The sequence below is a fragment of the Cervus canadensis genome, chromosome 12 (genome assembly GCF_019320065.1).
Source record: "Cervus canadensis isolate Bull #8, Minnesota chromosome 12, ASM1932006v1, whole genome shotgun sequence".
Lineage (NCBI taxonomy): Eukaryota > Metazoa > Chordata > Mammalia > Artiodactyla > Cervidae > Cervus > Cervus canadensis.
In genome coordinates, this window is record NC_057397.1 from 10,788,974 (window position 1) to 10,801,229 (window position 12,256).

The window sequence follows — 12,256 nt, forward strand, 5'->3', positions numbered from 1 at the left end:
ATGGGGAACACATGTAAATCCATGGCTGATTCATGTCAATGCATGGCAAAAACCACTACAATATTGTAAAGTAATTAGCCTCCAACTAATAAAAATAAATGAAAAAAAAAAAAAAAAGAAACTCTGTCCCTTACATGTCTATCTTTTGTCTTATATATTGGGTATAAATGAAAAGCTGCTTAAAAAAAAAAAAAAAAAGCAGAGACATTGCTTTGCCAACAAAGGTCCGTCAAGTCAAAGCTATGGTTTTTCCAGTGGTCATGTATGGATGTGAGAGTTGGACTATAAAGAAAACTGAGCACCGAAGAATCGATGCTTTTGAACTGTGGTATTGGAGAAGACTCTTGAGAGTCCCTTGGACTGCAAGGAGATCCAACCAGTCCATCCTAAAGGAGATCAGTACTGAATATTCATTGGAAGGACTGATGCTGAAGCTGAAACTCCAATACTTTGGCCACCTGATGCGAAGAACTAACTCACTGGAAAAGCCCCTGACGCTGGGAAAGATTGAAGGCAGGAGGAGAAGGGGATGACAGAGGATGAGATGGTTGGATGGCATCACCGACTCAATGGACATGAGTTTGAGTAAGCTCCGGGAGTTGGAGATGGACAGGGAGGCCTGGCGTGCTGCAGTCCATGGGGTCGCAAAGAATCGGACATGACTGAGTGACTGGACTGAACTGAAAGTGCCTTACACACACACACATACACACATATAGACAGATATAATTTTTAATAATAATAAACAGTACAGAGGGGCATAATGACAACCAGTAAATCCCTGCCCCACTGTTCTCAACTCTCAGCTTGCCATTACAGAAATGAACCCCTCCCTGTGTCTGCTCTGATCAAGGTGTCTGCCTCAATTGTTCCAAATCGCATCACGTCTTCCGTTGCTGCATGCTGCAAGGGTGCTTTCTTGTACAGTTTGAAACGTTTCCTTTTTCTAAAGTTTCCTCCGCAAGGGGGGTGAAGAAATGATGCCTTCCAGGGTTTCCTTAGCTCCTCATCAATCGGTATATTACTGAAAACTCATTTCACCTCATTTGAGGTCTACTTGCTCTTCTAATTTGGAGGACTGGCCTCCCCTTTGGCTCATTCCTATACAATTGATCGTTCCATGAGGTTTTAGACACATTTCCCATTTTTAAACAATGCACCCTGTACTTCTCCTTTTGTAAAGTTTGTGCCACTTTTTGTTTTATAGGTAAAACAGCTTCTCAGATACTTCTGAGGATTTCAGGATTTTAATATTTTTAGTCCTTTGCTATTCCTTCAATGATCGATTTCCTCATAAGTTAATTTTTTATCTTGGGGCTTTTTTGGTCACGCTGCAGGCTTTCGACAAATGGTGCTTTTCAGCCAGACAAGTTTGCAGGCAGGACGGGTGAGCCAATGGATGAGAATCAGCCCTTCTGTCGGGCCCCCAGCTGGCACAAAGGTAGCAGCAGCTCCCAGGCAGGTGTTGAGCTTCAGAGCAGGGCAGGGTCACGGTCAGCTCCCGGCCGAGGGGAAGAAGACAGGCAACGTGCGCTTGAGCCTCCTGCAGAAGAGCATCTCCCTGATAAAGTTGCTGATCCTAGGTGACTGTTATTTTCAATAGCCTGTGTATCTTCTTCATACCAAGAATTGATAAAATATTTCTTATTCATTTATTTCTTTATTTTGTTATGGTCTGACTATACTACTATGTTATTAATAAACAGATGCATATGATATCTAAATGATATAATATAGGACACATTCTAATTGGAGGATTAGGAGTCTAACTAATTCTAATTGATAAAGACTTGGCTTATACTCTCTATACGCATATATGATAACCTTACAACTAGGGACACTATTCAAATGATAATTCTACCTTTGACGTATATAATTAATATAATATTTCATTAACATTATTACATATATTATTATATTATATAATTAATTTTGACTTGCAGTCTCTGAATTTTGCTTTGTTCTTGCTCTCCTACACACACACACAGAAGCAGGCTGCCATGGTGAATCATAATTACATGCTTCAGAGGGTAAAAGCTTCTAGTTCATGACTATTACACTAGTGCTATGTTATTGTTGTTGTTCAGTCGCTAAGTCGTGTCTGACTCTTTAACCCCATGAACTATAGCATGCCAGGCTTCTCTGTCCTTCACTATCTCCCTGAGTTTGCAATTCATGTTCATTGAGTCAGTGATGCCATCCAACCACCTCATTCTTTTTTTTTTTTTTTTAAACATTTATTTTTATTCATTTGGCTGCATAGAGTCTTAGTTGTGGCGTGTGGGATCTAGTTCCCTGACCAGGGATCGAACCCAGCCCCCCTGTATCAGGAGCGCAGAGTCTTAGCCACTGGACCACCAGGGAATTCCCCCAACCACCTCATTCTTAATCGTCCCCTTCCCCTCCTGTCCTGATCTTTCCCAGCATCAGGGTCTTTTCCAATGAGTCAGCTCTTCACATCAGGTGGCCAAAGTACTGGAGCTTCAGCTTCAACATCAGTCCTTCCAATGAATATTCAGGGTCGATTTCCTTTAGGACTGACCACTAGTGCTATATGGAGAAGGAAATGGCAAAGTACTCCAGTATTCTTGCCTGGAGAATCCCATGGACAGAAGAGCCTGGCGGGTTACAGTCCATGGGGTCACAGAGTCAGACACGATTGATCTCTATCTTGAGATCCAAATCCCTATTTTTAACTAATTCCTGTATCTTCATATGCAAGTTGAGCTCAGTAGCCTTCAGCCTCACCTCTCACACCAGCTCTCCTCTCTTTCTATAAGCCAGAACGGCATAAGCATCTCCCCAGTCGGCCAGGCTAAGAGCCCTCGCCCCTTCCCAGTCAAGCCCTGCTGAGTTTATCTCCTTCATGCTTCCTGTCTTTCTGCACCCCTGTATCTCCTCTACGAGCCACTCAAAGGTATACAGCATCTGGTTCATTATTTGTAAAACAATAGAAGAGGCTTTCATTTGGTATATGACACTAATGTACACAGAAAAGACAAATTTTCTAAGTACCTCATCTACTGTGTCAAGCATTCAAACTCAGTGAAAAATTCTTTCCTACAAGTTAATAAAAAACATAAGAAACTTACTTCAATGGTGTAAACAAAAATGATAAAGTAGCTTCTTTTTTCCGAGTCATTTTTACCTGGAAACGAAGCATGAATATATTTTATATTAGAAAAGAGAAAAAAATGAACTAATTTCATTTTGAAATACAAATATCCATTAAAATGGTTCTTCGGGCGATAGAAATAAATGGAATTTTGTGTTACTATCCTACTTCATAAACATGTAAAGAAAATGTTAATGCTATATAGTACCATTACAATAAGCTGAGAATGAAGCATATCAAGCCTGCAAAAGAAAAAAACTGTCATAGAATTAAGCTATACTTTTTAACTCTTAGGAAACAAAATAAGCTATGCTGCATTAACACTGTTATGAATAACAAAGTTTCAGTTAAACGGTCATTTCTTCAAGTTGTTAATGCAAACAATAATATACACAGAATGACATGAAAAGTTGCAGCCTCTAAAACTACTTCTACAAGGCAAATTCCATCGACAGAGACTTGGTTTGCAGTCTTTATAAGCATATGTGGTACTCTAACAGTTAGGGACACTCCTCAGCGCTAATTCTACACCCTCAAACTGATTCATGAAAACTGCACCTCAGAAATGTGGAACTGCAGGACGCTAGTCAGGTACAGACAAGTTAAAGATAATACATTACAAAAATCATTTCTTCAAATGCAAAATCAAGTATTTCCACAAGATATATTCAGTTTTAAAATTGGAATCATGTCCATATTTGTGTGTGGTCTTGTTTTACCTTGAACTGTTCAAGAATCTGTACTGCATTTGCAAACATGCTCTCTGCTTTGAAGAGATCGGAGGTATTAAGTATGTCCACAGGAATGATTTCCTGTGAATAATAAACACTGGTTTAATATTACTACTAACAAAGCTCAGGTTATTCTTATAAAACACAACAGACTTACAAGGGAAGCAACAGAGATAAGACATGGGCAAATACATTTGTGGAATAATTTAAAAAACTTTTTTTAAATCGTAACTGAAAAATGTTCTATTACTTTTCTCACAAAATAGATGTAACAAAATAAATAAAGCAAAAGAGATGAATTAAGTCCAATAAAACCTAACATTTATCAAAAGATTACTATATGGCAGGCAATGAACTAAATGCTCTGCATACACAAAAAGCTACTATGGTGGGCCACAGCCAGCACATTAAAAAAAAAAAAGGCATAAGAAAAATAGGAGTATGCTATTAGGGTTTAGTTGTGCCCAGCTCTCGTGACTCCATGGACTGTAGCCCACCAGGCTCCTCTGTCTTTGGGATTTTCCAGGCAATACTGGAGTGGTTTGCCATTTCCTTCTCCAGGGGATCTTCTCGACCCAGGGATCGAACCCAGGTTCTCCTGCACTGAAGGCAGGTTCTTTACCAACTGAGCTACCAGGGAAGCTCCACACTATTATACTATACTTAAAAGTGAGGATGTTTTGTGAAACTTTCGTTTCAGTTATAGACATACACACACATTTATGACTACAGGGGTCAGATGAGTCAGGGTTCTGAGGCAGATGATATTGTTTTTCCTAAACTTTGACTTGAAGGGCTGGAAAGAATGGCTGATGGGAATGGATTCTGTTTGTCTTGTAGTTTTTCAGCATCCAGTTCCCATCTTAAAAACATTTCCATTGGAAGCTGAGATATTAGATGGAGCATAGTGAGTCTAATGAGGTCCCCTGCCTTCCCATACTAAAGGGTAGACAAGTAATCCAGGCTGGACCACTCAAATGCTAATAAACACTGGAACCTGAAGCTTCAGGGTCAAGGAACAGACAGTACAAGAGGCACAGTGCGAGTCGGTGACCCTGCAGACTGGCTCTGCAATGGAACCGCAGTGAGTTTCTTTGTCCTGGGTCTCTGGAGCACTGATTTAGCAAACCAGCAATATCTTTGTCATAAATTTTCTTTAAATGGATTCAGAAACACATAAAAAGTAAATTTTACTGTACGATAATTTTTCTTTTATTCTGAGAGTTGATAAGAAGATTGTACTCTTTATCACTGAATTAAGAGGGAAGGGAACTCCAATAAGAGCTGCCATCAATGGTGCAACATCAGCCTGCAAACAGAAGAAGTGAAATCTAAGACGGCAACAGATCAACAAGGACATTAAGTAATTTAATTTGTATAACTGGGTTTTGAAAGATAACCATGAAAACAAAAAAGAAAGGTAACCATGATATCCATTTTAATCCATTATCATCAAATACTTATTCCATACACAGTAGATACTGATCTCTAAACAAATGTCATTTGCTAGAGGGACACGAACTCATGAGAACCTAAATCTGAAACCACTAGGAGCCCCCAAAGTAAAAGATATAAAACAAAAAGTTACTTATTCTACAAGCTAATAGCTTGACCAACCAATGTAACAGTTTTTGGGTATTATGACAAGGATGCTTACTAGACAGAAAATAAACAGCAAAAGTAGACTTCAACGAGATCTATATATATACACACACATATATATAGTAATTAAAGAAAGAATATAGCAGAAGGAGGTTGGTTGGCCAGCCAGTGGAGTCTAGAAAAAGACATCAAGCAGGATAAGAGTCTCTTTAGACACAAGTCCGCAAGCATGGCTTTGGAGAGCCCCCTCCAGGTCCAAGTGTCCAGAAGAGCAGGCCACGCTTCCGGTCTCCATGGCCTCACCTCCCTATCCGTCCTCAGGCTGCTCTAACTTATTCTGACTCTTTATCATCCTCTAGACTGCACTCACTACAGAACTAATAACCTCCATTTTCTACATCTAATTGATTGCTTTTGTATTAGTCCTGATGATGTTTCAGGCGGTCAAGTGCTTGGCTATCAGAATGCCCAATTTCAAACACTTCGCTTGTGATCTCTGAGACCTTGGGCAGGTTATTTCAACTCTCCAATGCTTCAGTTTTCCTCATCAGTTAAAAAATAAGTAAAAGTTTCTCCCTTACAGAACTATGGCCCGAGGCAATGAGACAATTTATAAGGTGCTGGTGTGTAATAATCCTGCAGTAACCAGCTGCTGCAGACGCTGCTGCGATTATAATGATGTCACCACTCGGCACTGTGCAGACCACCCCCTCTGGGTCTCTGTAACCCCACCGTTAGAGTGTCTCCAATCTCTAATTTCTCAGTTCAGTTAATTCAGTCACTCAGTCGTGTCTGACTCTTTGCGACCCCATGGACTGCAGCACGCCAGGCCTCCCTGTCCATCACCAACTCCCGGAGTTTACTCAAACTCATGTCCATCCAGCCGGTGATGCCATCCAACCACCTCATCCTCTGTCATCCCCTTCCCCTGCCCTCAATCTTTCCCAGCATCAGGGTCTTTTCCAATGAGTCAGCTCTTCGCATCAGGTGGCCAAAGTATTGGAGCTTCAGCTTCAGCATCAGTCCTTCCAGTGAACATTCAGAGCTGATTTCTCAAGCCCTCATTTGAAGTTGGAGTTTTGTCCCAGGCTCTCAGTCTGTCTCACTTTCACCATCTACGCCCTCTTTACCAAGCCCCATCTCACAGAAAACTGACAACACCCCTGGCCGCCTGATTGCATCCTCTCCTTCCCCAGCCTCCACTGCTGGCCTCTGAACTATTCTCCAACATAGAGAAGATCCTGCCGTAAAACCTTAGATCGTGTCACTCCCCAGGCTTCGAACACTAGGAGGGCTTCCCCAAACTTGAGGATAAACTCCACAGGCCCACGAGGCCCTGCGCGTCCAGTGTCTGCCTCCCATTAAACCACGCTGTCTGTGCTCTGTTCAGCCACCTGCTTCAGGATCCTTTGAAATGCCATGTACCCCCTCCCAGACCTCTGGGTACAAGCTGCTGAGAAGCTCCCCGCCTCCTGCCCTGGCCTGGCAACTTCTACTCAGGCTTCAGTCTCGGCTCAAGCCTCAGTTTCTCAGAAAACACAGCCCACCAGATAGATCTGCTCTACGCCCTCATGACTTGCCAGGCCTCTTCTGCTGTACTTATCACTGCTATAATTTTACATTTATTTGTATGATAAGTAAAGATAAATGTAACATTTATCCTATTCCTAAACTATAAGCTTCCTAGGGGAGGGACTGTGTCTGCTTTTTATTCACCATGACAGCTGTCACACGGAGTTTAATGTTAATATTTCAATGTGGAATGTTAGTGTTAATGTCTGCACAGGGCTTAAACATACTGCTGACACATAACAACGCTGGCAGAAGGAATGAATACAGAATTCTCATCTAACATAGATCTGAAGCAGTATTCAGAGAGCAATAGCATTCAGCTTTTGATTATGATCCAGTCTGGCTATGAATAATACATGCTCCTATTTTATGAACTTCAAGATATTCCCATCCCCCTGACAGTGATTTTTATTGCAAATTAGTAGACTGCTATCTGATTCTATACATTCTATACATTTTCATTTGCATGCATCTGGAGAGAAGACACCATTCTTAATATGCTGAGAAAGAAAAGGCTTCTGTGAGCACACAGCTGAAAATGAGACCCCAGAGCTTGGTTTATCCTCTACAGAAAGGAAAGCCAGCTTCTGAGGTGAACATGTGAGGTCACCTGGAGGAGGTGTAAGATATTCCTGCCATTCTGGAGGACACACACCAATGGCACCATGCCTTTCACTTGAAGACAGCTATCTACATAGCATATCCTCAACAAGAAAATTCTGTGCTTCCTATTTACAGGTGATGCTACTGGTCTAACTCTATTAGATTGGCCAGGAATTTTCCTGTAATGTAAGGTTTCCTACAATGTAAGGATTCCTATAATGTAAGGTTTCTAATCTATATACTCTTGTCACTTTTTCCCCACTGCATTTGTAAAAATTTTGGGGTAGAATTAAAGATAAAACTTGCGTTAATAAAGAAGAAACAGTAACTGACACACTAACAGGAAGGAAACCCATAGTGGGGTTTTCTTAGACCCATGCTGAAAGCAACTGAGCAAGGCAATCATGACAAAAAAGTCACACAAATGTAACAGGCATGCAGATGTCAATTTGCACAATAATTCTGTAATTAGCCAGTGTTATTTGGAGGAAGTAAATATCTTTCGGTTTTATTTGAGGCTGCTTTATTTTGCCCAAAGAAAGATTACTTGGGGTGAAAATATTCACACTAGCAGGATTTCTCTTAGTAGCTGAAATGTTTTAGAAAAATCTTTTATCATCTTTAATACAATTTTCTTGCCCAGATTTTTTTTGTTCTAAACTTCTTATAGGAGAGAAAATTAAATTTGAATATGATTAAATATAATGAATACCTGATTAATATCTTGTCTCTTCCAGTTCTCCAAGTTCCATTCTGAAAGATACAAATAAACATGAGTGCTGATGTTAAGAATTAAAAAAAAAAAAAAGAAGTTATTTGATTATTGCAGGTGGTCAATGGAAAAAGAAAGTATTGGGACAGTCGATTTTAAGACAAGTGTGAACCATGAGGGTGATAAAAAGGCAGAGAGGCAAACTTTTTTAAACTAGAATTTTAAAAGGGTAACTCAATAATATATATTTGATATTTTCCGTAACAGTTTATTAAACTTCCAAAATGCTCATTAGGGGATAATTGTTTCAAAACATCAAAAGGCTAAGGAAGGAAAGATGGAAGCAAAAGGCACAATGATAACAACCGTCGCATGACTGCAGTGACAGTCCTGCTCCAGGGAGTCACTACGGCGGCCGACCGTCCGTTAGCCACTCTAAGCTTTTCTTTTTTTTGTAATGGCAGCTGCTTGCAAAATACATGAAGTTTTTTAGCTCTGATGCTCCTACCACCACTAATCCCAAATGTGTATGTGCTTAGCAGCTCAGTCGCATCCGACTCTTTGTAACCCCATGGACTGCAGTCCGTTAGGATTCTCTGTCCATGGGGATTCTCCAGGCAAGGATACTGAAGTGGGTTGAAATCAACTGCCAAAATAAAGTTCTGTTTCCTAAGTACAAACATCCTATTTAACCTAGCTTCTACTTAGACCCAATCTAATCCATTTAACGGGCAACCGTGGCAAAGAACCCGCCTGCCAAGCAGGAAACACGGGTGTGATCCCTGGGTCAGGAAGATCCCCTGGAGAAGGAAATGGCAACCCACTCCAGTATTCTTGTCTGGGAAACCCCGTGGACAGAGGAGCCTGGCGGGTTACAGTCCATAGGGTCACAAAGAGTCAGGCACGACTGAGCGACTAAACAACAAAAACAATCTATTAACACAGAGTATAGGAATACAAAATGATGCAGCTGCTTAGGAAAACAGTTTGGCAGTTTGCAAAAAATAAAACATAAGGAACATATGACCTGTTATTACCTGTTATTCCTCCTATAACCAAGGAATCTACCCAAGAGAAATAAAAACACATATCCACACAAACAATTTTATACAAAGGTTCACTGCATCATTGTAATAATAGCCCAAATGTGGGAAACAACCCAAATGTCCATAAGATGATTGAACAAAATATGGTATATACATACAATGGACAGAGGAGTAAGGAGTGACTGCTAATGGATAAGGGTTTTTGTGGGGTGGGGGAGAGCAATGAAATTGCATAGTAGGGGCAAAATCATGTGAATATGCTAAAAAAATATTCAATTACACACTTTTAAAACATGAATTTTATAGTATGAGAAGTACATGTCCAAAAAATTCAAGAAAAGAAAGAATATGTAAGAAAACTTTATTATACAAACCCAAAGGTCTTCTAGCAGAAATACCTAATACAGCTGTGAGTTCACATCCCTGGAGAAGGTTTTAAAAAGAAAATTTCCAGGCCTTACCATGACTCATGGAATCGAAATATCTAGTGATAAGGTCTAGAAATCTGTAATTTTTAAACAATCTGTATTCTTCACTAGCACTTTGAGTGAGTTGACACAACTAAGCCGGAGAAGGACATTCGGAGGAATTTATTTTGTCTGACTAGTAAAAGCTCTGAAATCCTAAAAAGACTCTTACCTTGCAAGAGAACCAGAGCTCCAAGGAAAAAGAAATTCCTTTTTATCATGGATTGAGAAACAAGGGGGCATGCGCAACAGAGAAGGCCTTCAGAAGTACTAGTGACAGTGAAGTGAAAGTTGCTCAGTCATGTCCAACTCTTTGCGACCCCACAGACTGTGTAGTCCATGGACTTCTCCAGGCCAGAATACTGGAGCGGGTAGCCTTTCCCTTCTCCAGGGGACCTTCCCAACCCAGGGATCAAACCCAGGTCTCCCGCACTGCAGGCAGATTCTTTACCAGCTGAGCCCAAGTACTAGAGACAGGGCAAAATCTGTTCAGTTTTGAAATGTAAATTGTGACATAAATGTGGCTTATCTGATTGATAGTCTTTGCAGGTAAGATCTAAGCCAAGGGTTTAATATGAGTCCTAGAGTAATAAGGTTTGTGAAAAAAGAATAGTACACTTGAACTTTCATAAGGCAAATAATAATGTGTATTTTATGCTGAATATCATAAATGAAATAATATAAATGATACAAAAGTAATACAGAGAAATAGTAATGTCACAAATAACAAAATGAAAGCTATAATTTGGAAAGTCATTTTTTAAAATTAAACTCTGAGTTTTAAAATGTCACATTCATAAAAACAAGAAAGGTAAGTATTCCTACCTTGCAAATATGAGTCATCAAATTTCCGAGCTGACACTTTTTGGGGAAGCCTGATTCCAGCTCCCCAAGTGATAAAAGGAGTACAAGTCTCTAAAGGATGACCAGCTCCAAGGGAGCCTACAAATAAGGCACAAAGAGCAACGTAAGTATATAAAGATGAACCTATATCTGATTAACCTATACCTAAATATTTTTTAATACTTAGTTGTAAAGACCCATAAAGAGCTAATTTCTGCCACCACACTCCCGAAAGGTTGCATCTCTATTTAACAATTAGTTTTAAAATATCCTCAAGGCAAGTTAGAGCAGCAACAACAAACAGGCAAAAAGAAAAACCAGAACATCCGTGGAGTGACTCTGGTTGAAAGAAGATTAAGAATCATAACGACTAAGGCTTGGAGGAGATGCTACCAGAGTGGCACCAAAGGCAGAAACCACAGGGAAGGCTCCTCTGGGGAGTAACTGCCAGGTTTGGGGTGGGCGGTGGAGGCCAGCTCTGCTCTGAAGAGGAAGCAGAGTCTTGGTCTGCTTTTCTTCCCGACCACTCTGGCTGGTGTAGCCAAAACCCCCTGATAAAGTGGGACCCCTTCATCAGAATTCTACACTGTGATTCGGGGACTCAAGTCTCAGCTTCGCCTTGATTTGCTCTCTGGGCACACACTGTGTCTGCCTTGGGAGTCTGGCAGAGTGGACAGTCTCCTCTAGTGGACAAAGTCAGTAGCCCTAGCTCCCCCAGCAACACCACCTTAAACTCACGCACTATGCCATCACATACAGTTACTTCTAGGCAGATAAATGTGGGTTTAGGGGGGAGGGTTCTTCTGTGTGTGTGTGGGGGTGTGTGTGCACACATATGCACACACACAGCTGTGTCTGACTGCAACCCTGTGGACTGTAGCCCTCCAGGCTCTGTCCATGGAACTTTCCTGGCAAGTACACTGGAGGGGGTTGCCATTTCCTACTCCAGGGGATCTTCCCAACCCAGGGACCGAACCCGTGTCTCCTGTCTCCTGCACTGGCAGGCGGGTTCTTTATCAACTGTGCCACCTGGGAAGTCAAATGAGAATATATTCCTTTCATAGTTAGAAGAAAGATTATATAAGATTAGTTCTTTTTACGCTAACATTTTACGCATACTATTATGTGCTAGACACTTTGCATATACTAAGACACCTAATCCTCTTCAATACCCTAAAATATTTGCAAGCTACATTTACCGCTACTTCAATCATAAAGTATGTATCACTTACAGACAGACTAGCCCCAGTCTGTCATTCCATGGTCATCGGTAAAGATAAATGCTGTTTTCCCATCATTTCCATAAACATCTTTAACAGTAGACTCAATTTCTTTCAATTCCTTATCAACTAATTTAATATTGTCTGAATATTCCGTTTCAGAAGAGCAAATTAAATTATATTAATTACATTAATTTGGCAAAATCAAATTTATTCAACACGAATTTATGATAAAGTCCATAATTCCTAAAATACTTTTAGATTTCAACCTTAGTGTTTTTAAATCAGAGCTCTGTAGACTGTTAAAAACAATTTTTCCTCTCTTAAACGAGTAAAACAATCTGA

The 12,256-nt window shown here is 40.4% G+C and overlaps 1 protein-coding gene across 6 annotated transcripts in view; it reads right to left on the reverse strand.

The window, feature by feature from the left end:
- Nucleotides 1–716: 716 nt before the first annotated feature.
- LOC122450876 (GPI ethanolamine phosphate transferase 1-like) overlaps nt 717–12,256 on the reverse strand; it is a 28,876-nt gene continuing 17,336 nt past the window's right edge. Inside the window, exons 6-11 of one of the 6 annotated variants that reach the window (XR_006272260.1) lie at nt 10,674–10,805; nt 8,336–8,376; nt 5,046–5,155; nt 3,835–3,927; nt 3,093–3,148; nt 717–1,543 (exon numbers count right to left, since the gene is read on the reverse strand). Coding sequence is in view for 2 of the 6 variants with exons in the window: in XM_043483227.1 (XP_043339162.1) it covers nt 1,495–1,543; nt 3,093–3,148; nt 3,835–3,927; nt 8,336–8,376; nt 10,674–10,805 (371 nt within the window). In the remaining 4 variants the exon portion in view is untranslated. Of the gene's footprint in view, nt 1,616–3,092; nt 3,149–3,834; nt 3,928–5,040; nt 5,156–8,335; nt 8,377–10,673; nt 10,806–12,256 lie in introns of those variants that run through there. The other 5 variants (XR_006272259.1, XM_043483227.1, XM_043483229.1 and 2 more) reach the window with 5 other exon arrangements.